The following is a 26,138-nucleotide window of genomic DNA, read 5'->3' on the forward strand; positions in this document are numbered from 1 at the left end:
AATAGTCCTAAGAACTGCAGCGTCACATTTTCTAGTTTGAAATTTGAGTTAAGATTGACCTCGCAGTCATTTTCCGGAAAGGTCACCCATTGCTGAAACTCCCGACTCAATTAAATTTTCATGCTTTGTTTTTCTTCTTTATACTTAACTATTTGGCAATTACTAATTATTTGCGTTCATGGCTAATCTAGTTGTCTTAGATGTGATTCTAATCTCCTTAATTGTCCGGACTGATACCGATCACCGAAATAGTAAAATATATCAGGCTATGTAAATAGGGGTGTTACAAAGGAACATATATTTTGTATCTTTAACATGTCCAATGGTGCGAAGTATGTGACATAGTATATGGAATGTATGCAAGTCCATTATGAGTTGTTCAATGCAACTCAAATCACTATGAAGAAAATTAGTAATAGCTTTAAGTCCTTTATCAATAGTCATTTTTGAACTATTGATTGGCCACTCAAGTTATTTCATATAATACCAAAAAAATTTATAGTCTTACGCATGTGATTGAAAAAGAAATCGTACCTAATTTATAGTCTTACTTATGTGATTGAAAAAAAAAATCGTACCTTCTTGTTGTTGTAAGAGATGAAGAGTTTTTTGAGATGAAAGAACAAAAAAATAAAACAAGTTGAGAAGAAATAGGAAATGGATATATAAATAGGATAAATTTTGACAACTGTTCTTGAACTTATTTAGTTGTAACATTACAGTCCCTTAACTTAAAAATGTAACATAAAACCCCTTCACCTTTTAAATTTTACACAGTAAAATCTCTCTAACCTCCAATTATCAGTTTTTCAGTTAGATGCTGACCTGGACAGTTTCAGCATGGAGTTTAGTCAGTATTTCTCTTTTCTCTCTAAAGTCATGTGTAAATTAAATTATTTTTTTCTTTATAGACAAAATAATTTTTTATGCGTAAAGAGAATAATTTAACACTTTACATAAGAGAGAAGAGAGAAATATTGACTAAGCGTCATACAAGAACTATTTATATTAGTTTCTAACTGAAAAATCAGTAATTGAAAGTTAGAAGAATTTTACTATGTAAAATTTAAAAGTTTAAGGGATTCTATGTTACATTTTAAAGTTAAATAACTGTAATATTATAACTATATAAATTTAAAAATAATTATTAAAATTTTATCCTATATAAATAATATGTTTAACTTTTATTAATTTACTCATTCTAAAATTAATATTTAATTTTTTAAAAAAATTAAATATTAATAAAATTAAAAAATAATTTATTTATTTTAAAATATTTAAATAATATTAAAAATTAAAAAATTAATTATTAATTTTTATTAACACCGTATCAAATACACCCTAAGATTTAATAGAACACATATTGATTTGGTTGCGATTGGTTGAGATTGACGACGTCAGATACCCGTTAAGGAGAGGAAGGAGCAGACACTGCTACTAGCGTGACACTGCTGCTAGCGTGACAACTGACAAAGTCTTACTGCAATTTTATTTTTATCGAAAACTGTGCTACTGCATAGTTTAAGGGTCTCTTTCTTTGTAATTATTATTATTTGCTTGTGTAGGCTTAAGTGCCAAGAGCGCCTTTTTATGTTGGATTGGATTGGCATGTCTTTCGTTGGATAGATTCTTGAGCTTATTTATTACTCCATTTTTATTTTTATTTTATTTTTATCAGATAGTTATTACTCCACTTTTCTCTCTGATTCTTAACTTCTTTCATTACATCACTTCCTCACTTTAGCTTTCTCTCTCTTTCTTCCTCTCATCTCTTTGTATTTCTGCTTGCCATTGGCATGTATGTCTCTAGTTTTATAATATAAGAAATTTCTTATATATTATATTTAATTCTCTTTTCCACCTCTATTTTCAGGAATCCTATCTGGGATTTTGTTCTAATATTGAGCTCTGCAGCTGTGATTTCTTTACTTTATTCAATAATCCTGTTTTCCTTTTTATTTTCTCAGTTTCCGTAATCAGGTTTGACATGGGTTTGCTTCCTTTGCAATTTCTGATGTGAAAATTTAGCTCTAAGTCTCAGTTGCTTTCTTCTTCTGCTAGTTCTTGGATCAGCTCATCTCTCTTTTTTAGTTGCTTCAACTCTTCCTATTTTCATAGTTAGATTTGAGTTCCCAATTCCTGCTCTTTGGTATTAGGGATTCCCTACATTTGGTTTTAGAGCAAAAAAAAAAGGGGGAAAAAAAAACAAAAAGAAAGAAAGATTCCCTTTTTAATTTCTTGTTCCGTGTCTCTTAAATCTGTGGTCTAAAACCCATCCATACAAGTCCTGGTTTAAGATTCCAGTAAGTTTCAGTGGGATATATTGTGTAGAAGCTGGCTGGCAGATTTGAAGAAGATAAATATGGGATTGTTCTGTGTGGTTTTTGCATTAATATCATTACTTTCAGTCGTGAGTACAGTGAGTGGAATAGGTGCCAACTGGGGCACACAAGCAACCCACCCACTGCCCCCAGATACTGTGGTGAGGCTACTGAGGGACAATGGAATCCAAAAAGTTAAGCTTTTTGATGCAGATTATGATACACTGAGAGCACTTGGTAAATCTAATATTGAGGTCATGGTGGGAATCCCAAATGACATGCTTTTATCTCTGGCTACCAGTATGAAGGCTGCTGAGAAATGGGTTTCCAAAAACGTCTCCACACATATCTCCACTAATAATGTCAATATCAGGTCAGCTTTGCTCTTTTTTCTTTGGATCCTTCGATATAAAATAGGAAAGGACAAAAATATTTGATTTGATTTAATTAAATATAGTGTTTGTTAAGTGAGGCATTGCTGTACTTTGAGACTTATTGTGGTCATTAACAGTCAATTCCAACTCTCTTAGAGTAGTATGTTTAACTGCTTGAATGCAATTTATGATAATATCATTTTGACACCAGTAAATTGATTCTTGCTGTGAAGGTGACAATATGTTTTCATGTTATATACAAAACCATATGGCGGTAATCTTTGTTTTGCAAACATATTTGTAGGAGGATTTGATGTATTTTTTTGGGATCCATTTTTCTGGAAGTAGTCCTACCTTGGTTTTGGGATTGTCATGAACTGCAGCATTTTTTTTAATGTTGTTTTGACAAATATATATATATATATATATATATATATATATATATATATATTCTTTTATTTATAAATTTTTACAAAATTTTTATAACAGTAAAAAGGTAAAAAAATGAAATAATTTATTTAATATTATTAGAATTCATTTTTCCTATTTTTAGTTTATCACTCTAATTTCACTAGCTTTATAACATCTATTTTATTTTTTATATTTTTTCTTAAATTATTAAATTATGTTTTTTTAGATTTTTTTTATTTATCTATTTCAATAATAAAATAAATAATATAATATAATAAATTAATAATTATATTTTTATTTTAATAGGAAAATAAATTACAAAACATATCCTTATCGGTCGTTTTACATCTCAACGGCAACAGTTGTGCATAGTTTACCAAATAAACATAAATCTGCTAAAATCAATTATCAGCTATCGGTTATTAGCTAACTGTAACAGCTATCATTTCTCGGTTATATCTAATAGTTAAACCAAATAGGCTTTATGTTACATAAAGAAAAACCTGTCTAGATCACCCATTGATGGGCCAACCCACCCAGGCCATATATTTTGTATTGTTAAAATATAGTAATTAAATTTAAAAAAGGATTAACTGCTTGGACGGGGGAGTTGAACTTCTATACATGCTGTGGGGACATTTTCGCTATGATAAGAATGAAGTTTTTCGAGGAAAAACATGGGTACAAAGATGACTTGTTTGTGAGAAAAGTATTTTAGAGAGGTTAAAGTTTTTTAATTTTTCAAAACTTCCAAACTTCACCTTTTAACACGCCAAATTGGTAGATTGAGATACCTTACCTTCCAATGCCTTATCTTTAATTACCTTGCCTCATCTTTAGAAAATCTCCTTATACTCCCCAAAACAGAGTGTTTAGTGGAGCAAAACTTCCTTTTGGAAGTTACACTATCGCCAATAATGGCCAAAGTGTGGCCAATGGGTATATGTGCCAAAAAACTGAAAAGTCAGGCAAGTTTTTTTGGCCTAAGTGCAATACACAGTAGCTTGCAATTTGAGAGTGCTTCATTCTTGGGCTAGAGAAATCAAAACTTGGGTTCCACGCAGCAGCGAAAATTGAGGTAATTTCCTAGCAGCAAAGGGTGCTAAGTGTGCTTCAATTGGTACACAATTGGGTGAGCATTGTCCAAGCAAGGTCCTCTCTCTCTCTCTTGAATTAAGCCCTTGGATTAATTTATTGTAGAATTTTGCAATCCAGGTGCACTTAGGGCACGGTACAACAACAATAACTGTGTCTTAAATCTAAACTAGTTGGGGTTAGCTATAAAGATTTCAAACTAGGGTATGGTAAACACATGAAAATGCATTATGGTTCAGGGTTTAATCCCCAATAGTTACCAACTTTTCAATCTTTAAGCATCATCAAGATGTACTTTTATGAGGTTCAATTTGTGATGATAGGGCTAATTATTGACTTCAGTTCATACTTTGAAAGCTTCCTGACAAATGGGATTTTCCCTTTCATCTCTCAAGATTATCTATTGTCTAGCTTATCTACAAACAAAAATCTCATGGAATTATATGTTGTAGTTCTTACCTATTGTTGAATTCTTGATCTCCCCATAATTCCCCTTGCACTGATCAATTTCTTTCCTTCTATTGGAAATCACAGGCTAAAAGTCTTTCAGATTTGCATTCCAAGTTGTTCACCTCAGTTTACTCATCATCAGGCATACAACCTTTCACACTGTGAAATTTTGATCGTTCCTGACTTTACATCATTAAATTTTCAGCCATGTACATATTTTTAGCTAGTTTTTTGAACCTAGTAATAATAATGCTTATTAATAGCTCAATGTAGCACAATAGAGATCATTAATTGGCATCTTTCTTTATGTGCTTTGACCCTGCATAAAATAATATAAAAATTTACGTACTTTTCAATTATCTTTCTAGAATTCATGACTAATAATAGTCTTCATTGAGTAGTAGAATGACGGGCCTTTCTGGACAGGATTGTTTGAAAGTGTACGAACACATTTTGGCATCTTGACTTATTTATCTGTACATAGGCAAGAAGCATATATCCCAACTTTAAACTGCACATATTTTGTCTTGTTTTTAATAGAAGGGTGAGAAAACTTCAACTTCTAAATGTTTAAGAGAAAAGAGAACAGGTTCACTTGTAGCTCTTGCTGCATTCTTACTCATGCTGGATTGACTAATAAGCATATACAGGATTCTGCAATATAGTTCTTTTGTATGACTAGTGCTTTTGCATTATTTATTGGTGTAACTTGACACAATTTGTCTTTGGACAGATATGTTGCAGTTGGAAATGAACCTTTCTTGGAAACATACAATGGAAGCTTTCTTAAAACAACTTTCCCAGCACTCCAGAATGTCCAGTCTGCCCTTGTAAAGGCTGGGCTGAGCAACCAAGTAAGGGTGACTGTTCCCCTGAATGCTGATGTCTATGCGAGTTCAACTGGCCTTCCATCTGGTGGTGACTTTCGAGCTGATATCCATGATCTCATGATTACCATTGTTAAGTTCTTGAGTGACAGTGGTTCCCCCTTTACTGTGAATATCTATCCTTTCATAAGCCTTTATTCTGATTCAAACTTTCCAGTGGAGTATGCTTTCTTTGATGGCAATGCGACTCCTTTGAATGATGGTGGGACATCCTACTACAACATGTTTGATGCTAATTACGATACTCTTGTGTATGCCTTGCAAAAGAATGGATTTGCTAACTTGCCTATCATTGTTGGAGAGATTGGGTGGCCTACTGATGGAGATAGGAATGCTAACATATTTTATGCTCAGCGATTCAACCAAGGTTTTATGTCACATATTTCAGGCGGGAAAGGAACCCCAATGAGGCCTGGACCTATTGATGCATATTTATTTAGTTTGATTGATGAGGATGCTAAGAGCATTGATCCGGGGAACTTCGAACGTCACTGGGGGATATTTACATATGATGGCAGAGCCAAGTACTCCCTTAACCTTGGTACCACAAATTCAGGAGTTTTAATTGAAGCGAAAAATGTCCATTACCTGGAGCGCAAGTGGTGTGTGATGAAGTCATCAGCAAAGATTGATGACCCAAATGTAGCACCTAGTGTGAGCTATGCTTGCGGACTTGCTGACTGTACCAGCCTTGGTTATGGGACTTCCTGTGGAGGTCTGGATGCTAGGGGAAACATTTCATATGCATTGAACAGTTACTATCAGATTCAGAATCAACTTGACAGTGCATGCAAGTTTGAAAACATTTCAACAATCACCAAAAATGATCCATCAACTGGAACTTGCAGATTTGAGATAATGATTGAGCCGTATTATGGAGGTGCAGAACATACAGTAGGATGCTCTCGAAAGGCATTGGGTTTGGCTGCGGGTCTTATTCTGCTTTTGATATCAATTTTATAAATTTCAAGGCTCCTAATTTTGAGAGGTACGATTTTTCATCAAACATGGTGAAATGATAGCTAAGAAAATTTCGGAAATAATGTGAATGTGGTTGAAATTTTTTTAGCAATCCAGAAACCAGGTTATATTTTTCATTTTTCTCTTTTACACGTGCGGTTTTGGTTTACTATTGCAACCCATATTGTTGGTAATGGTAATGTTTTTCGTGCATATATAAACGGAGGCGTAAAACAGGTATTGAGCTTGAGTAGTGTTGGAATATGGCTTGTGGGAACAAATCCTGCATCTATAATATATGAAAAAAAAATTGGTTTAGGATATTTTGATTAAGTGGAGCTCAGTTTCAAGTCCAATTCAACATGAAAGCCTGTCTGTTTATTGGTCAACACTCGTGGACCAATGATTCTCAACAATGGATGTTTTATCCAACTTGCACTTTCTTCCAAACAACACTGTTTTACTTGAACCCAGAGCCAATGGCAATTCGTCAAATTCTATCCCCTATCTTAATGGGGTGGGAAAGACTGGCGGTAGAAATTGAAACAAAAAATAAGCACACTAAGACGTAGTAAAACATTATCCTTGAGAACTATTTTGCTCACTGAAAAAAATGAGAAATCGGGAAACTCTTTCCAGGATTTAACAGGTTCTCCTGGTATTTTAACTTGAAGAAACAGAACAAGCAGCAATAGTTTTTAGGGCAGCCCGATAGGAGGTTTTTATTTTTTAATGAGCAGAAAGCGGAGGTATAAAGCAAAAAGTGCAATAAATATATAGCTAGCAGTAGTAAAATTGAGCTGGGGAAAACTAAGCAGCAAATATTGGTCAAGAATAGAAAAATCCGTTTTGCAGTATAGAAAAATAAGTTCACATCGATTAAAAAAAATTAATAAAATAAGTTCAGCAACGTTAATCAAACAATCAAAAAAATTGTTGACAAACGTAAGGAAAAATAATTGGTCTCCAGGCAACGCTTAAAAATTAAAAATTTTGAATGTAATTAATTAAAAATAATTTTAACAAAGTAAAAAATTTTGTTTGCACTAAACTATTTTCCTGTGCGCATCGAAAACCAATTGATTTACACTAGAATTTTTGGCCAAATTATGTGTGCGTGAGCCTAAGGGAGAGCATTTGATCAATTCTGTTTCGAAGCAAATTGAAATTGACAAAATCGAAAAACTTATGTAAAAAATGCCAACTGAAACAAATTAAGGGAAGAGTCAAATTGAATCGAAACAATTCCAATTGATAAAACTCTAGACAAGCCAATAATCCTACAAGTGATGGAGACAAAATTAGGTCTTCAAGTTCCTGCAGCTTCCAATGACCATAATTTAATATCAATAACCCTAATTTCACCAAACCCTAAATACTCATCTTCCAATTTCAATAAATTCAATCAAATTGAACTACCTGATTCATGCATACATCTCCAACAACACTAGAAAATCATGTTTAATCAAGCCAAACCACCAAAACCGTATCATGCATAATTTTCATGCTTTCCCATGTAATTTCCCCACAATCAAACTTAATTCAATGAATATGTAACTAATTAAAGCTCTTTTTCAATAATACTTGATGAGTCCTTAGGGCCACATCTTCTAATAGTAGGTAGAGGATTAGAGGGATGCTAGGGACGAGTGGTGACAAAATTAACTGATTGCTCAGGTGCTGCTTTATCTTTTCAAATGCTTCTTGACATTGCTCATTCCACACCACTTATTAATTCCTTCTTAGCAGCTTGAAAATTGGTTCACAGGTAATTGTGAGCTTAGCTATAAACCTATTAATGTACTGTAATTTCCTTAAAAAACCTTTAACCTCTTTTCCTGCTCTCAGGGTTGGCATCTCTTGGATTGCCTTCACCTTATCTGGATCAATCTCAATCCCTTGCTTGTTGATCATATGCCCTTACAATTTGCCTAAAGTGACCCTAAACACACAGTCATGAAACAACATAGTGGCCATTCTCTGATAAGTGCACCAGTATTTTTTAGCCCAAAAGGCATGACCTTATAACAATATGTCCCCCATTTTGTGATAAAAGCTGTCTTTACTTTGTCTATCAAATCCATGAGGATCTGATTATATCCCAAAATACCATCCATGAAGGAGTACATGGCCATGTAAGCAGCGCTATCAACAAGCACATTGATGTGAGGCAATGGGAAATCATCCTTAGGAGTAGCCTTGTTTAGGTCCCTATAATCTACACACATCCAAACTTGCCCATCCTTTTTGGAGACTAGCACAATGTTGTTTAATCACTCGGGATACTCAATTACTTCAATGAAACCAGCTTCAATAAGCTTTTTCACTTCTTGAGCTATCTTTTCTTTCCATTCTGGCATACGTTGACGCTTCTTTTGTTTTACCGGCCTCATGTTAAGGTCTGTAGGGATCTTATGTTGTACAATATCTCGATCAATTTTCGGCATATCTTTATAAGACTAGGCAAATGCTTCTTAGTACTTTATTAATAAGGCTATAAATTTATCTCTTTCTTTTTGGGTTAAATCTTCAGCTAACTTAATGTCTTTAGATAAGTCCAAACAAAAATTAATCTATCAAAAGACTAAAAACTCCTAACAAAAAGCAAATTTAATACAGCAGAAAATAAGGGCATTTAAGTCCAAAAGAGAGGTGGTTATAACAACAAGGAATATTCTTTCAAAAAGGTGCCAACAGATGCATGTACATGGGTTGGATCTAGTGCATGCATGTTCACAGCTTAATGCTCCACATGACACTTGGTCACTTCCAAGCTTAATTTTCACCAAATTTAATACTTTATAATTTTCTTCATGCCATTCCAGCTTATAATCCTTGCTCCTTAAGATTTCATAAATTAAATTCTGAAGTGATTTAGCTCTAGCTCTAGCTCTAGTAATTGGACCTTGGATGAAATCCTTGCGCCGTCAACTGATAATAACCCGATCTCAAATCAATCTTGGAGAACACAATTGCATCTTCCAAGTGATCATACAAATCATCTATCCGTGGCAGAGGATATCTATTCTTTATAGTCACCTTATTCAACTGTCTATAGTCGATGCACAAAAGGAGAGTACCATCCTTCTTCTTGACAACTAATACTGGTGCTTTTCAAGGTGACACACTAGGGCAGATGAAACCCTTAACTAGCAACTCTTGTAATTGTACCTTCAACTCTTTCAACTTAATAGGTGCCATTCTATATGGAGTAATAGAGTGATGAGAATCAAGCTACATCCACGCCAAAGGATTTCATCCAAGGTCCATTTACTAGAGCTAGAGCTAAATCACTTCAGAATTTAATTTGTGAAATCTTAAGGAGCAAGGATTATAAGCTGGAATGGCATGAAGAAAATTATAAAGGATTAAATTTGGTGAAAATTAAGCTTGGAAGTGACCAGGTGTCATGTGGAGCATTAGGTTACATAGAATAACCTGTGGACATGCATGCACCAGATCCAACCCATGTACATGCATCTGCTAGCACCTTTTTGAAGGAATATTCCTTGATGTTATAACCACCTCTCTTTTTGGACTTAAATGCCCTTATTTTCTGCTGTATTAAATTTGCTTTTTGTTGGGAGTTTTTAGTCTTTTGATAGATTAATTTTTGTTTGGACTTAAAGCTCCTTACAGCTATGATGCGTCCCACATCGGTTCTGCAGGGAGGTCTTGGGTGTTATATTTATGGGTTTGCAAACCTCCCCTTGTGAGCTAGCTTTTAAGGTGGTGATGAGGAACCGGTTGCACCAATTCCACACCAAGGGCCAATAACTAGAGCAATGGCTAAGAAGCTTCAAGGCTTGGTGCATAAGCACATCACCAAGTCCAACCTCTTGCAAGTATTCGGTTTGGACTTGGAAGAGGGAAGCCAACCTTGCTGTACATTCCTTTGCATATTTGAGGAGCCAAGAGACCAAGTGGCATCCGTCCAAGTTGGCATACATGTTGCAGCCACCTCAGCAAATCCATCCTAGTTGGCATCCAATGTGGCGTCCATGTGGAGTGCCTAGGTGGCAGCACAATTGGCAGCCCATCTCCACCAACTTTTTGAAGATGTTTTTGTCCATTTTGCAAAGATTGAAAGCCATAACTTTGTCCAAGAGCTCCAGCCATGCTTCAACTATTTATAGGAAAAGCAAAGTTACTACTTTCAACTTCAAGACAAAACATCTCTTTTTAGATTGTCTCTCATTTGTAGGCTGCCAAATCTGACTTTTCTATTAATGTTTGAACTTTGTATCTATTTTTGGAGAGATTGGTGTATTAACCAAGACTTGCACATGTCCCATGGTTGTTGAAATGTCTTGGCAGAATACACCAACCCATATTAGCCTTCTTTTGTTTCATTTAGAGAACAGAATTCATATGGTAATTTTTTGAGCAAAATTGCTAGAGCTTTGCTTCAAAGTTCTTCTTAGAACTCTCTCCATTTTTCTTAGCAAATTCTTGCCTTGATTTGTTAAGTTTTATTATATGTTCAAGGTTGTGTATCAGCATAGGTGAATTGGTCTTGTTCTTGGCTGTCTTTCTTGGGAATTATATTTTCAGTTCTCCATCTTCAAGGTGAAGGGTTGAAGGTTCAAGGGAGTTTCTTGGCTTGTTTTGAAGACGGTCCTTTGGTCTTTCTTCTTAGTGGAATCAGCTACTAAGGGTAGAGACCGTATCATTTGGTATCAGAGCCTCACTCTGTATGGGTCGGTGGGCTTTGTACAAAGGTTCCCTGACGTTCTTCGGGAGAAGTCGGGGTGAGCGAGTCATGACCCTGGTAGCTTCACGAGGACGTTCAGTCTAAAAGGGTCGGGAATGATGAGTCCCACATCGGTTCTGCAGGGAGGTCTTGGGTGTTATATATATGGTGATGAGCACTCCTAGGATGCCAAGAAACACAACATCTAAATATTGGAACCAAGATCTTTAATCATCCAAACAAGGCAGAATTTCAGATTGAAAACCCAAGTGTCAATACACAAATAGTAACAAGCTAAAGCATATTGATCATCAAAATAAGACTAGCAAGGGGTTCATGCTGCTAGAATCCAAGTTCTTTCAAGAAACATGGAAGAAACATAGAAGAAACTCACAAGCTTCAGCAATGGAGTCCTCTCCCTAATACTCACACTTAAACTAGAAAAATGAAGGCTGCCCATACAATCTGAATATCTTGGGTTATATATAGCATCTCTAAAACCCTAAAAGTGTGCCAACATGGCTAAAAAGACAAAAATAAAAGGCTCCTCAATCAGATGGGGCGTTTCCATAGGGGGGGGACCATTTGGGACCACTTGCTTTATGGCGACCCTTTATGTAGTGGGGACCATAAGTTGGCGAGAACACTTTAGGTGGTAGCGACCTTCTTTTAATGTAGTGGGGACCAACAAAAGGTATCGACACATGGCAAATCCAAATAAGCGTAAGCTCCTCCAATCCACTTGGCCAAATGGTCTTGTGCCAAGTCATGCCGATGTGGCGAAGTCACGATGTGGCGCCACTTGTCAAGTCTCCCATGCCAACTTGTGTGAGAATGATCCACCTAGATTCCAACAATATGCAAGAAAGTCCAACATGGCAATTTTGATCCCCCTTGTGCTCACAATGCTCCAACACCAATGCTTGCAGCTCTCTAGCTCTGGCTCTGGTGATGGGTCCTCTAAATAATGGCATAGGCACTGGTGCTTCTTCATCATCCCCTCCTCCTTTGAAAGAATTCGTCCTCGAATTTGGTCCAAAGATCAATGCAAGGAAAGATCAAGAATGTTAAAAGAATTGCTAACACCATACTCACCGTAAATCAATCTTGTATGCAGTGTTGTTGATCCTGTCTACCACTTTGACTGGGCCATCACACCTTGGCTGTAATTTCGACTTTCTTAGGTTTGGAAACCGCTCTTTCCTTAAATGCACCCAAACAAAGTCACCTGGTTCAAACACAAGAGGCTTTCGGCCTTTATTAGCATGAGTAGCATATTGTGCATTTTTCTTTTCAATTTGTAACCTAGCTTGCTCATGCAATTTCCTAACCAAATCTGCTTTCTTTTTACCATCAAGACTATTAATATGATCAAGTAAAGGCAACAAGTCTAATGGTGTCAATGGATTAAAACCATACACAATCTGAAATGGTGAAAATCCGGTGAAGAATGCACTACTCTGTTATAAGCAAACTCAACAAAAGGAATGCAATCTTCCCAAGATTTCAAATTTTGTTTAACCATCACACATAATAAAGTAGTTAAGCTTCTATTCACTACTTCTGTTTGTCCATCGATGCAGGGATGACAAGTAGTTGAGAACAACAGTTTAGTACCTAACTTACCCCACAACACCCTCCAAAAGTGACTTAGGAACTTAACATCTCTATCACTCACTATAGTCCTAGGTATACCATGTAACCTGGCTATCTCCTTAAAGAACAAATTGGCTATGTATGTGGCATCATCTGTTTTGTGACACGGTATGAAGTGTGCCATCTTAGAAAATCTATCAACAACCACAAATATAGAATCATGACCTCTCCTAGACCTAGGCAAACCCAAAATAAAATCCATAGAAATATCAGTCCAAGGTTCCTTAGGACCAGGCAAAGTGTGTAAAGACCATTTGGCATTACTCTAGACTTTGCTTTCTTACATTCAACACACCTAGAACACATTCGATCAACATCTTTCCTCATATGTGGCCAAAAGAAGTGTTCTTGCAATATGTTTAAAGTCTTAGCAACACCAAAATGTCCCATCAAACCACCACTATGTGACTCCAAAACAAGCAAGTCTCGCATAGAGCATTTAGGCACACACAATTTATTCTCCTTAAACAAGTATCCATCATGCCTATAAAATTTCTGAAATGCACTTTTCTCACAAGCAGCATATACATTACAAAAATCTGCATCATCAACATACAATTCTTTCATGAACTCAAAACCAAGCAATTTAGCATCAAGTGTAGACAAAAGTGCATGTCTCCTAGAAAGTGCATCAGCTACAACATTCTCTTTTCCTTGCTTGTATTTAATCACATATGGAAATGACTCCAAAAATTCAATCCACTTAGCATGCCTTCTACTCAACTTATTTTGACTCTTAATATGCTTCAATGATTCATGATCTGAATGTATGACAAACTCTTTAGGCCACAAATAATGTTGCCAAGTTTCCAAGGCCCTAACTAATGCATACATCTCCTTATCATAAGTAGAGTAATTCAAGGCAGCTCCATGCAATTTCTCACTAAAATATGCTATTGGTCGTTTCTCTTGCATGAGAACTGCACCAATTCCTACACCACTTGCATCACATTCAATCTCAAAAGTCTTATCAAAATCAAGCAAACTCAATAAGGGTGCGAAACACAATCTATCTTTAAGTTCAGAAAAGGCATGTTCATGTTTCATTTTCCACTCAAATGCAACATTCTTTTTCACCAATTCATTCAAAGGAGCAATAATTATACTAAAGTTAGGCACAAATTGCCTATAGAAACTAGCCAATCCAAGGAAACTTCTAACCTCAAACACATTCTTAGGAATTTGCCAATCTCTAATGGCTTTGATTTTCTCATCATTAACCTGTACACCTTTACTACTCATAATAAAACCAAGAAAAACAACTTTATCCAAGCAAAATGAACACTTTTTTGCATTCTCATACAATTTCTCATTTCTCAACACATTAAAAATAAGTCTCAAGTGATCCAAATACTCGTCTATGTTACTACTGTAAATCAAAATGTCATCAAAATACACAACAACAAATTTTCCAATGAAATTCCTCAACACATGATTCATCAAACGCATAAAAGTGCTAGGAGCATTTGTGAGCCCAAATGGCATCACCATCCATTCATACAACCCATATTTAGTTTTGAAAGCAGTTTTCCACTCATCACCAATTTTCATTCTTATTTGGTGGTAACCACTTTTCAAATCTATCTTAGAAAACACACTTGCACCATGCAACTCATCAAGCATATCATCAAGGCGAGGGATTGGGTGTCTATACTTTCTGATGATTTTATTGATGGCTCTACAATCCACACACATGCGATAACTCCCATCCTTCTTAGGCACTAGCAACACAGGTACAGCACATGGGCTCATGCTCTCCCTAACATAGCCCTTCTCCATAAGCTCCTCCACTTGCCTTTGTAACTCCTTTGTTTCTTTAGGATTTGTTCTGTATGCTGGTCTATTCGGTATTTGTGCTCCAGGTACTAAGTCAATCTGGTGCTCAATCCCTCTGATAGGTGGCACTCCTGGAGGCAACTCATCCGGGAAGACATCTTCATATTCCTGTATAAGAGACAATGCATCACTAGGCAAATGTGAATTAAGGTCAGTAACACATAAATTAACCTCCTTGTACATAAGTACACAAAGAGGTCTTCCTGAATGTAAAGCCTCTCTAACTTCTCTTTCCTTCACATACAAACTCATTCTTTTCTCTCCACTCTCCTTTTGCCCCGAGCTTTCCTTTTTCTCATTTGTTCTCATTTTCTTTTCTTTTGTTTCTCTTTTCTCTTTCTTTTCACTCTCATCCAGCTCGGCCTCTCTAAGTTTTTCTCTCCAAGTTTCTTTCTTTTCTTTAATGGATCTAAGAATCCTCATTTGATCTTCATGCACTTGACCTGGTGTCATAGGAAGCAATGAGTATGTTCGACCTTCCTTAGTGACCGTGTACCTGTTCTTCCTACCATCATGCACAACACTTCTATCATACTGCCATGGACGGCCCAACAAAAGATGCGTAGCAACCATAGGCACAACATCACAAAGTACCTCATCATTATACTTGCCAATGGTGAATGGCACAACCACCTGTTTTGTAACCCTCAACTTCCCACAATCATTCAACCATTGCAAGCCATATGGCTTTGGATGTGTGGTAGTAGGCAAACCCAACTTGTCCACCAAGAGTGAACTAGCCACATTACAACAGCTCCCACCATCTACAATCACACTACACAACTTGTCATTCACCAAGCACCTAGTATGGAAGATGTTCTCCCTTTGCATTTCATCACCACACTCCATACTCACTTGTGCACTTAGTGTGCGCATGGTGACAAGGATATTGCCATCCATAGGTGGCTGATCTCCCTCATCGTAGCAATCATCCTCATGCTCATCAACATTATGAGATTCTTCCTCCCTTTCCTCTTCACTTTCTAACTCTCCATTTTCCCTAACAACCATCACTCTTTTATTTGGACATTGTGAGGCATAATGTCCATTTCCCAAACACTTAAAACACTTCAATTCTCTAGTCCTTGTAGGAACTCCCTTGTTCTTCTCCTCTACTTTCTCCTTTCCTTTCCACTCTTCTTTCTTGAATTTGGGAACTTCTTTCTCCACCCTTGAAGGAGCAGACCAATTCGACTTCCAATTACTCCTAGGAGCCGAATGGTTGGCTGGTGCATATCTAGCCACATTCTTCCTTTTTAGTTGCTTCTCCACTTTAAGTGCCATTTGTAGCATATCCTCCACCTCCACACAAGGTTGCAGCTCCACAATATTAGCAATTTCAGGATTTAACCCATTCAAAAAGCGAACCATTGTAGCTTCCCGATCCTCCTCAACATCAGCTCTAATCAAAGCTATCTCCATGGCCTTGTAGTATTCTTCGACACTTTTAGTACCTTGAGTGAGTTTTTGTAACCTTTGAAGCAGCTATCTGTGGTAGTAGTAAGGTGGCACAAACCTGTTTCTTAAGATTCCCTTCATTTCGTCCCATGTCTCCACGGTTCGTTGCCCATTTCTCCTCCTCCTACTCAACAACTGATCCCACCATACAATTGCATACTCTTTGAATTCTACAGCTGCTAACTTCACTTTCTTCTCTTTAGAATAATGGTGGCACTCAAAAATCAACTCCACCTGTCTCTCCCACTCCAAATAAACATATGGATTATCCTTCCCATGAAAAGGTGGAATTTGCATTTTTATACTAGCTAAATTCCCATCAACTCTCTCATCATTCCCATCTCTATCCCAATGATCACCGAACCTAAAATTTCTGCCACCCCTTCTTCCCCTAGGCCCTCTACCCCTAGGTGGTCTATACCCTCTTCCACCATAATGGTAGTTGCCATAGTCATAAGCTTCATCATACTCATCATCATTCCATTCAGCTTCTTCATACGCTTCATTCCTATGTTCTGCCCGAAATCTACCTTCATTTCTATTCTGATTTCCCACATTTGCTCCCCCATCATTCCTCCTATTTCTATCTTCTCTGTCCCTTCTCATCTCTTCCACAAACCTGGTCATCTCATTTCTCATTCCCCTCAATACATCCAATTCATCTCTAAAGTCAGTCATTTGCACATTCATCCTTTCAAAGCTTTGTGCTACAGATTCTTTAAAAATCCGATCATCAGGAAACTCCCTTTTTTCTTCATTACCTCCACTACTACCACTTGTCTCTTGTAATTGAGACATGATTTGGCTGCAAGAAAACGAAGTTAGTAGAAATGGCTCACCCTCTCAAGTGTTTAGCTCAAGTGTTTTCGCACAAATTTCAGGCTCTTACCCTCTTTTGGCACTCACACACTCTTGCCTTTTACCACTCAAGAGTTTGCTTCCCTTGTTCCTTTGGGAACTAAAATTCACAAACAAGCACAAATACTTGCTAATTTTATCAAAATAATCAACAAACGAAACTGGAAGAAACGAAATTGCAATAACCAGAGAGTGTGACACTAGAGCCAAAGAAATGGAAGACGCCAAAGTAGAACGAAATGGTATGATTTTTGAAAACTGTATGAGAGACAACCCAACAGAATGATATCAAACTCAAACTTCCAATTTCATAGCCAACTTTGCACAAATACCAGCAGTTCACACAATTAACCAAAAATATGCAACAATTTTGGTTCACCACACAAACGAATATATTTTAATCTGAAATTTGGTAGACATAGGCATCCCAATACTGACTAACTACTGGTCAAATTTCAGGAGTTTCTGGATGGGTTTACAAGGTGAACAAAATTTGACTAGGTCTGCCGCAAAATTTTGGTTCGGTAGGCAAACAATGTCACAACACCCTGAAAATTGACACGAAAGCTACTGAAATGGAGTATAGTCAGCCTGTAAAGTTTGGGAGTTTTCTGGGTTGGTTTGGTGTGTTAACTAAATTTGATCGGGTTTGCCGCAAAATTTGGTTCGATATGCAAACAGTGAAATTTTCACATCAAATATGGCATGTGAGGTGTCTAGTAATACCCAAAGATATTGGTAGATTATCAGGCTCAAATTCAATGTTTAACTTCACAATTCACAATTTCATCACTTATGTCAGCTTGCCAATTTTTCAGCACAACACAACTCAGCTTACAATCCAATCTCCCTTTTTTTTTTTTTTTTTTCCTTTTATACTGATGCAAAGGATAAAAATTGCATAATCAACTACCGATACCACTCAAGTACTTTGGCAATCCAAATCAAGGTCTACCCAATTTAACATACTCAGACTTGATATCATATAACTCAAGAGGCAAATAGCTAGTGTCAAAGATAGGTTTCAGCTTGATTAACTCTAATCCTACAGACAAACTCAAGGAAAACAAGATGAACAAGAGATTTAATCTAAGATTAAGCAAAATCCTACACTAAAAATAACACTGCCAAGTTTCAGCCAGCAAGAGTTCAAACAAAAAAAAAAAAAAGAAGAAAAATCAGTACCCTACAATGCAAATTTGATTTGGCTACAAAGAACAAGGTACTAGATGAAGAAACTAATAGATATCTAAAGGTCCTACAATGGCTAACTATTATAGATAACCAAACAGAAAAGAAAAGTAGTTTTAATGGATAAATACCTTGTTAGATGCCAAGGCTCTGATACCAAAATGATGAGCACTCCTAGGATGCCAAGAAACACAACATCTAAATATTGGAACCAAGATCTTTAATCATCCAAACAAGGCAGAATTTCAGATTGAAAACCCAAGTGTCAATACACAAATAGTAACAAGCTAAAGCATATTGATCATCAAAATAAGACTAGCAAGGGGTTCATACTGCTAGAATCCAAGTTCTTTCAAGAAACATGAAAGAAACATAGAAGAAACTCACAAGCTTCAGCAATGGAGTCCTCTCCCTAATACTCACACTTAAACTAGAAAAATGAAGGCTGCCCATACAATCTGAATATCTTGGGTTATATATAGCATCTCTAAAACCCTAAAAGTGTGCCAACATGGCTAAAAAGACAAAAATAAAAGGCTCCTCACTCAGATGGGCGTTTCCATAGGGGACCATTTGGGACCACTTGCTTTATGCGGCACTTTATGTAGTGGCGACCATAAGTTGGCAGCAACACTTTAGGTGGTAGCAGCCTTTTTTTAATGTAGTGGGGACCAACAAAAGGTATCAGCACATGGCAAATCCAAATAAGCGTAAGAAGCTCCTCCAATCCACTTGGCCAAATGGTCTTGTGCCAAGTCATGCTGATGTGGCGAAGTCACGCTGATGTGGCACCACTTGTCAAGTCTCCCATGCCAACTTGTGTGAGAATGATCCACCTAGATTCCAACAATATGCAAGAAAGTCCAACATGGCAATTTTGATCCCCCTTGTGCTCACAATGCTCCAACACCAATGCTTGCAGCTCTCTAGCTCTGGCTCTGGTGATGGGTCCTCTAAATAATGGCATAGGCACTGGTGCTTCTTCATCATATGGGTTTGCAAACCTCCCCTTGTGAGCTAGCTTTCTAGGTGGAGTTAGGCAGGTTCATATCATTTGGTATCAGAGCTTAGGCTCTCTTTAAAACAGGTTGGTCGTCCATTTTGTTGTGTTCTTGTTTTCTCCTTTCTCCTTTTTTATCTTCCTTGTGTTTCAGCCTTGAAGGTTGTTCAAGTCCTTGTGTTTTCTGGTGTTTGTAAGAAAATCTGAACATATTCAGGGCTTAGTAGTGAGTTTACACTCAATACTACTAATCTTAGGGTATATTAGAGGCTTTCTTGCATCTGTCCTTGTTTCCCTAGTTTTGTCACATTTGTGTTGTTTCCTACCTTAAGTCTTTTCCTCACAACCTGGTTATTTGCATCTTTGTGTCTTGTGAAGTGTGTTGTTGAAGTGTTTAGTGTTGGATGTATCTGTTGTGTGGTTACATGATAAAAAAAAAAGAACAAAAAGAAAGAAGAAAAAAAAAAAAGGTGCTAAAGTGTATGTTTGAGTGTGCTAATATTGTAAGTTCAATATTTGTATTTAGTGGCTGTTTTGGGGGAGGTACAACCAAACCAACCCAGAAAATTCTAAAACTTCATTGGGGTGCTTTGTAGACGAAATTAAGCATAGAAATCAAATTTGGTGCAAATATTCTACCGTTTACTTGGTGAACCAAATTTAGCACCTATTAGGCCAATTTGGAGTCCAAAACTTCAAGGTGCTTTCTGGAACCTCTAGACTTGATTTTTCCTACTAAAACTATCTCTTCTTGCTGCTCTTAAAACAGTTTTACAAAATTCCAACTTTGCCTTTTTCGGGGAGAGGCAAAAGTAGCAAGCTAATTTCGACTCCTATTTCACTTCATTGCTCTAGAGCTTGGTGTCTTCATTTCTTGCTTCAAGTGTCATAACAAACACTTATTCCACACGTTTTGCTTGAGTTTGTGCTTGAACATGTATTAAATCTTGATTTAAACTTGCTGGAATTGCATTAGTTCTGACAAGAACTTGGTAAGCAAGCTTGAGTGGAAAAAGGCATCTAGTGGCAAGTACTCCAAGAGGGCAAAAGCCTATAAACTGAGTACAAACACTTGAGTGACCAAACATTGAGTAAAATTGTGAGGTTGTTTTCTGTTTTACTAACTTTTTGTGCAGCTGTTAAAAATGTCACAAGAACAAACTAGTGGACTTAATATGGATAATCCTTTTCACCAACAAGCACTTGTTCAACATTTGGAAAGAATTGGTAGACAATTGAGCAACCTAGCTGACCGAATTGAAAGAATTGAGCAGAATAGTGGGAATGATAGACAAAACACAAATGAGGGGCAGAATAGGGCTATGGGATCTAGAGTGAACAATGCACCACCTGCAGATGATTGGGGGGATGAAAATGATGATGATTCTGATGAAGAGGATGACCAGCACTCTGCTGCACATGATGACCACTGTAGACCGAGAGGGATGAGAGGTAATAGGGGTGGAAGAGGTGGAGGCAGAAACTTGAGAAGAGGTAATATGGAGGAAGCAAGAGGGAGAGGAAGAGTGGATGGTAACATTAGTGGGATCAAAATGAAAATTCCACCATTCCAAGGCAAAGCCAATCCGGATGCAAATTTGGAGTGGGAGAGCTAGGTGGATCTCATTTTTGATTGTCACAATTATAGTGAGGAAAAGAAGGTAAAGCTTGCAGTAGTTGAGTTTACAGATTATGCCATAGTTTGGTGGGATCAATTGCTCACTAAAAGAAGGAGAAATGGGATGAGGGGTGTTGAAACTTGGGATGAGATGAAGCAAATCATGAGGGACAGATTTGTACCTCAACATTACTATAGGGAGTTGCACCAAAGGTTGCAAGGGCTGGTGCAAGGAAACAAAAGTGTGGAAGAATATTTCAAGGAGATGGAGATGGCTATGATAAGAGCCAATGTAGAGGAGGATAGGGAAGCCACTATGGTTAGGTTCCTAAAGGGGCTGAATTTTGATATTGCCAACATAGTGGAGCTACAACACTATGTAGAGCTTGATGACATGTTAAATATGGCAATCAAGATAGAAAAACAACTAAAGAAGAAGAAAGCATTCAAGATGGGTGTAGGTATGAATTCGAGCAACAATGCTCCATGGAAACCGAATTGGAAGAAGGGTGAAACTTATGATTCCAAGGCTGTTTCTAAGGAAAAGAAAGAGGAGACTAGGGGTGGAGAAAAGCCTAGTGTGACTGAGAAAGGCAAGGGACAGAATACCTCTACTGGAAGAACTAGGGATATCCAATGTTTTAGGTGCCTAGGGAAGGGACATTATGCATCTCAATGTCCTAACAAGAGGGTGATGGTGATGAGGCAGAATGGGGAGATCGAATCAGAAGATGATGATGTTGATGATGATGATGCTAGTGAGAGTATGCCTCCTTTGGAGGAAGCTAGTGATGTAGAGCATGCCGTCGGAGGTAATATTCTGGTGGTTAGGCGTGCACTAAGTGCACAAGCAAAGGAAGAAGAGGGAGATGCACTACAAAGGGAAAATATTTTCCACACTAGATGCTTGGTGAATGGTAAAACTTGTAGCATGATTGTAGATAGTGGTAGTTGTGTGAATGTTGCCAGCACACTCATGGTTGCGAAGCTTGGCATGCGCACCATGAAGCATCCTAGACCATACAAGTTGCAATGGCTGAATGAATGTGGGGAAATTAAGGTGAACAAGCAAGTGATGTTGGCTTTTTCTATTGGAAGGTATAAGGATGAGGTGTTGTGTGATGTGGTGCCAATGCATGCTGGACATATTTTGCTAGGGAGACCATGGCAATATGATAGGAAGGTAGTGCATGATGGATTTAGGAATAGGTACTCCTTTGATCATGATGGACGAAGGGTTACTTTAGCAGCATTATCACCCGCACAATCTTTTGAAGATCAATTAAGGATAAAACAAACCATGAATGAGCAACAACAAAGAGAGGCCGAGCTAAGAGTGCAAAAAGAGAAAGAAAGAAAAGAAAGAGAGGAAAAAGTAAGAGGGAAAAATGAGGAAGAGAAAGAGAAGAGAGAAAATTCCAAAAGAGCGAAACCAAAAGGAAAGGGCTCGGGGCAAAAGGAGAGTTGTGAGAAGAGTGGAGAGAATAAAGTCAGTTTGCTAGCAAAAGCCAAGGATGTGAGGACTGCATATTTTTCTAGTATGCCAATGGCTTTGCTAATTTGTAAGGGAGCTTACAACAATGTTTCTAACCTTAACCAATCCATTCCTAGTTGTGCTTTGCCCTTGTTGCAGGAGTTTGAGGATGTCTTCCCTGAAGAAATACCTAATGGGCTACCACCCATTAGAGGCATAGAGCACCAAATAGTTTTTGTGCCTGGAGCTGTAATCCCAAATAGGCCATCCTATAGGACCAATCCGAAAGAGGCTAAGGAACTTCAAAGACAGTGGAGGAGCTTCTAGCAAAAGGCCATGTTAGGGAGAGCATGAGCCCATGTGCCGTACCTGTTCTTTTGGTGCCAAAAAAAGATGGGAGCATGCGCATGTGTGTGGATTGTAGAGCAATCAACAAAATCACTGTAAAGTATAGACATCCCATACCTAGACTTGATGATATGCTTGATGAGTTGCATGGTGCATGCATATTTTCTAAAATTGACTTAAAGAGTGGTTATCACCAAATTCGCATGAAATTAGGAGATGAATGGAAAACTACCTTTAAGACTCAATATGGACTATATGAATGGTTAGTCATGCCATTTGGTTTGACCAATGCACCTAGTACATTTATGAGGCTTATGAACCATGTGTTGCGTGCTTTCCTAGGAAAATTTGTTATAGTGTATTTTGATGATATCCTAGTATATAGCCAAAATATGCATGATCATTTGCTGCACTTGAGACAAGTCTTTGAAGTGTTGAGAAAAGAGCACTTGTATGCCAATCTTAAGAAATGCACTTTCTGTATGGACAAAGTTATTTTCTTAGGATTTGTGGTGAGTGGCAAGGGAATTGAGGTTGATGAGGACAAGGTAAGAGCCATTAGAGAGTGGCCTACACCTAAGTCGGTGAGTGATGTGAGGAGCTTCCATGGGTTGGTTAGTTTTTATAGGAGATTTGTAAAGGACTTCAGTACCATAGCCTCACCCTTGAATGAAGTTGTAAAAAAGAATGTGGGCTTCAAGTGGGGGGAAGAACAAGAGCATGCATTTAATTCACTCAAGGAGAAATTGTGTTCTGCACCTTTACTTGCTTTACCTGATTTTTCTAAAACTTTTGAGATTGAATGTGATGCCACTGGAGTGGGTATTGGAGCTGTTTTAAAGCAGGAAAGGAGACCAATTGCCTACTTCAGTGAGAAGCTAAGTGGGGCTACATTGAACTACTCCACTTATGACAAAGATGTATGCTCTGGTGCGTGCATTTGAGACTTGGCAACACTACTTGTGGCCGAAGGAGTTTGTCATTCATAGTGACCATGAGTCACTCAAGTACTTAAAGGGGCAGAACAAGCTCAACAAGCGCCATGCCAAGTGGAGTGAATTCATTGAAGGTTTCCCATATGTGATTCAATACAAGCAAGGCAAAGAGAATGTGGTGGCTGATGCACTTTCAAGGAGGTACACTTTACTTTCCATGCTTGATGCTAGACTTTTAGGCTTCGAACATGTGAAAGAAATGTATGCTAATGATGATGACTTTGGGAAAGTGTTTGCCTTTTGTGAACATGCTGCATATGATAAATTCTATAGGCATAATGGTTTCTTGTTTAGGGAAAATAAATTATGTGTGCCTAAATGCTCAATTAAAGAGTTGCTTGTTAAAGAATCACAAGCTGGTGGTTTAATGGGACATTTTGGGGTTGCAAATACCTTAGAAATTTTAAAGGAACATTTTTATTGGCCACACATGAAGAGGGATGTAGAGAAAGTGTGTGCTAGATGTGTGACTTGCGTGAAGGCAAAGTCCAAAGTAAGGCCGCATGGTTTATACATGCCATTGAGTGTTCCTAGTGAACCTTGGGTAGATTTATCCATGGATTTCATTTTGGGTTTACCTAGGACAAAGAAAGGCCATGATAGTATTTTTGTTGTTGCTGATCGTTTTTCCAAAATGGCTCTGATGAGAATCAAGCTACATCCACAACAAAGGATTTCATCCAAGGTCCAATTACTAGGGCTAGAGCTAAATCACTTCAGAATTTAATTTGTGAAATCATAAGGAGCAAGGATTATAAGCTATAATGGCATGAAGAAAAATGTAAATGATTAAATTTGGTGAAAATTATGCTTAGAAGTGACCAGGTGTCATGTGGAGCATTAGATTACATGGAATAACCTGTGGACATGCATGCACCAGATCCAACCCATGCACATGTATCTGCTGTCACCTTTTTTCAAGGAATATTCCATCTGTTATAACCACTTCTCTTTTGGACTTAAATGCCCTTATTTGCAGCTGCATTAAATTTACTTTTTGTAAGGAGTTTTTAGTCTTTTGATAGATTAATTTTTGTTTGGACTTAAAGCTCCCTACAGCTATTACAAAAGTAGGGATATTTTTGTCTTTAGCTTTGAAGCCAAGAGGCTATAAATACAAGTGTAATGAGAGAGTGGAGGACACACTTGAATATTAATGAGAGATTGTTTATGCTCCTCTAGTGAGTAAATTGGCTGTTGCCTTTGTTCTTGTGAAGCTCATTAACTTGCTGAGATTCTATCTTGCAAGGTTTAATGTGCATAATATTCTTGGTTTATTCATTCTCCATATGAATTAGGTCAAGAATCCCATTTCTGATTTTGTCTTTGAATTACACAACAATCTTATTGTGCTGGTTCAAAGATTCAAATTCATACATCTTGATTTGGTGCTATCCATATTGTTCATTTAATTCTTGAATGTGGGTTTTCAAGTTACCAATTACTTGAAGGTTCACATCAGTTTTGGTATCAGAGCAAAGGGACGTCCAAACAAGGTAGATTCTCTATTTGCTTTTTATTCTTTGTGTTTCTTACCTTCTTCATATTTGCTGTTTGGCTCTTGGGGTTTAGTTGGACCTGTTTGTTTAAAAATTTGTTTTGTTGGGTTTGTCTTAGGGTTTTGGGTTAATCAAGCTAAAGCGATTATTCTAGCCATCCATTTTGCTTCATTCATTTTGATATTAAGCATGAGAGATTATCTGGTTCATTGAGTTCGACTTACCAATTTGGCCTGAAACTGTACCAGCATTATTTGGGTGTGTTTAAGACGTTGGGTGTAAATTTTGGGGGTTGTTTGATATCGTTTGCCTACTGAACCAAAATTTTGCGGCAGACCCGATCAAATTATGTTCACATAGCAAATAGACCCAGAAATTCTTGAAAATTTACAAGGTCTTTATACCCCATATCAGTAGTTCCCATATTAAATTTCAGCTTAAAATTCATCCATTTGTGTGGGGAACCAAAATTTTGCGGCAGACCCGATCAAATTAAGTTCACATAGCAAATCATCCCTGAAATTTCTGAAAATTTACAGGCCATTTGTGCCACATTTGAGCTATTCTCAAATTAAATTTCAGCTCAAAATTTAATCGTTTGTGTGGGGAACCAAAATTTTGCGGCAGACACGATTATATTTGATTTACATAGTAAGTCTGTCAAGAAAAGCGTGAAATTCTTGCAGCAATTAGTCAGTATTGGGTTGCATTTGCCTACTCAATTTCAGATCAAAATACACTCATTTGCTTGGTGATCCTAAATTTATGCAATTCTTGGTGTATTGTGTGAACTGCTGGTAATTGTGATAAGTTGGTGGCAAACTTGGATATTTAAGCTTAATATCTCTACTTTAGGTTGTCTCTTTTCCAGCTTACTACTCTTTTATTTTGGTGTCTTCTTTCTTGATTCCTATTGCATTACATTTCCATACTTGAGCTTTTCTTTTCTTGACTTCTTGAATCACATTATTATTTTCTTGATTACTCGTTTTGATCCGTCACGTTCAAGAATTT

General features: G+C 37.2%; 2 protein-coding genes across 2 annotated transcripts; both read left to right on the forward strand.

Annotated features, from left to right (window-relative positions):
• The first annotated feature begins 1,554 nt into the window (after nucleotides 1-1,554).
• Nucleotides 1,555-6,635, forward strand: LOC110634886 (glucan endo-1,3-beta-glucosidase 6). Its single transcript, XM_021784032.2, has 2 exons — nucleotides 1,555-2,694; nucleotides 5,385-6,635. The coding sequence occupies exons 1-2, from the start codon at nucleotides 2,363-2,365 to the stop codon at nucleotides 6,499-6,501; spliced, it is 1,449 nt and encodes a 482-aa protein (XP_021639724.1). The 5' UTR covers nucleotides 1,555-2,362; the 3' UTR covers nucleotides 6,502-6,635.
• Nucleotides 6,636-20,932: 14,297 nt separating this feature from the next.
• On the forward strand, nucleotides 20,933-23,574 carry LOC131176619 (uncharacterized). Its single transcript, XM_058141682.1, has 3 exons — nucleotides 20,933-22,144; nucleotides 22,442-22,531; nucleotides 22,813-23,574. The coding sequence occupies exons 1-3, from the start codon at nucleotides 20,933-20,935 to the stop codon at nucleotides 23,572-23,574; spliced, it is 2,064 nt and encodes a 687-aa protein (XP_057997665.1).
• Nucleotides 23,575-26,138: the final 2,564 nt, after the last annotated feature.

This window comes from Hevea brasiliensis, unplaced genomic scaffold (genome assembly GCF_030052815.1).
Source record: "Hevea brasiliensis isolate MT/VB/25A 57/8 unplaced genomic scaffold, ASM3005281v1 Scaf188, whole genome shotgun sequence".
NCBI classification, from domain to species: Eukaryota; Viridiplantae; Streptophyta; class Magnoliopsida; order Malpighiales; family Euphorbiaceae; genus Hevea; species Hevea brasiliensis.

Coding starts and splice junctions, on each gene's coding strand:
- LOC110634886 (XM_021784032.2), top strand. CDS start 2,363: ATGGGATTGTTCTGTGTGGTTTTTGCATTAATATCATTACTTTCAGTC. Junction 2,695..5,384: donor ACTAATAATGTCAATATCAG/GTCAGCTTTGCT, acceptor GTCTTTGGACAG/ATATGTTGCAGTTGGAAATG.
- LOC131176619 (XM_058141682.1), top strand. CDS start 20,933: ATGAGGGGTGTTGAAACTTGGGATGAGATGAAGCAAATCATGAGGGAC. Junction 22,145..22,441: donor AAAGAGAGGCCGAGCTAAGA/GTGCAAAAAGAG, acceptor CCCTTGTTGCAG/GAGTTTGAGGATGTCTTCCC. Junction 22,532..22,812: donor TAGTTTTTGTGCCTGGAGCT/GTAATCCCAAAT, acceptor ATTGACTTAAAG/AGTGGTTATCACCAAATTCG.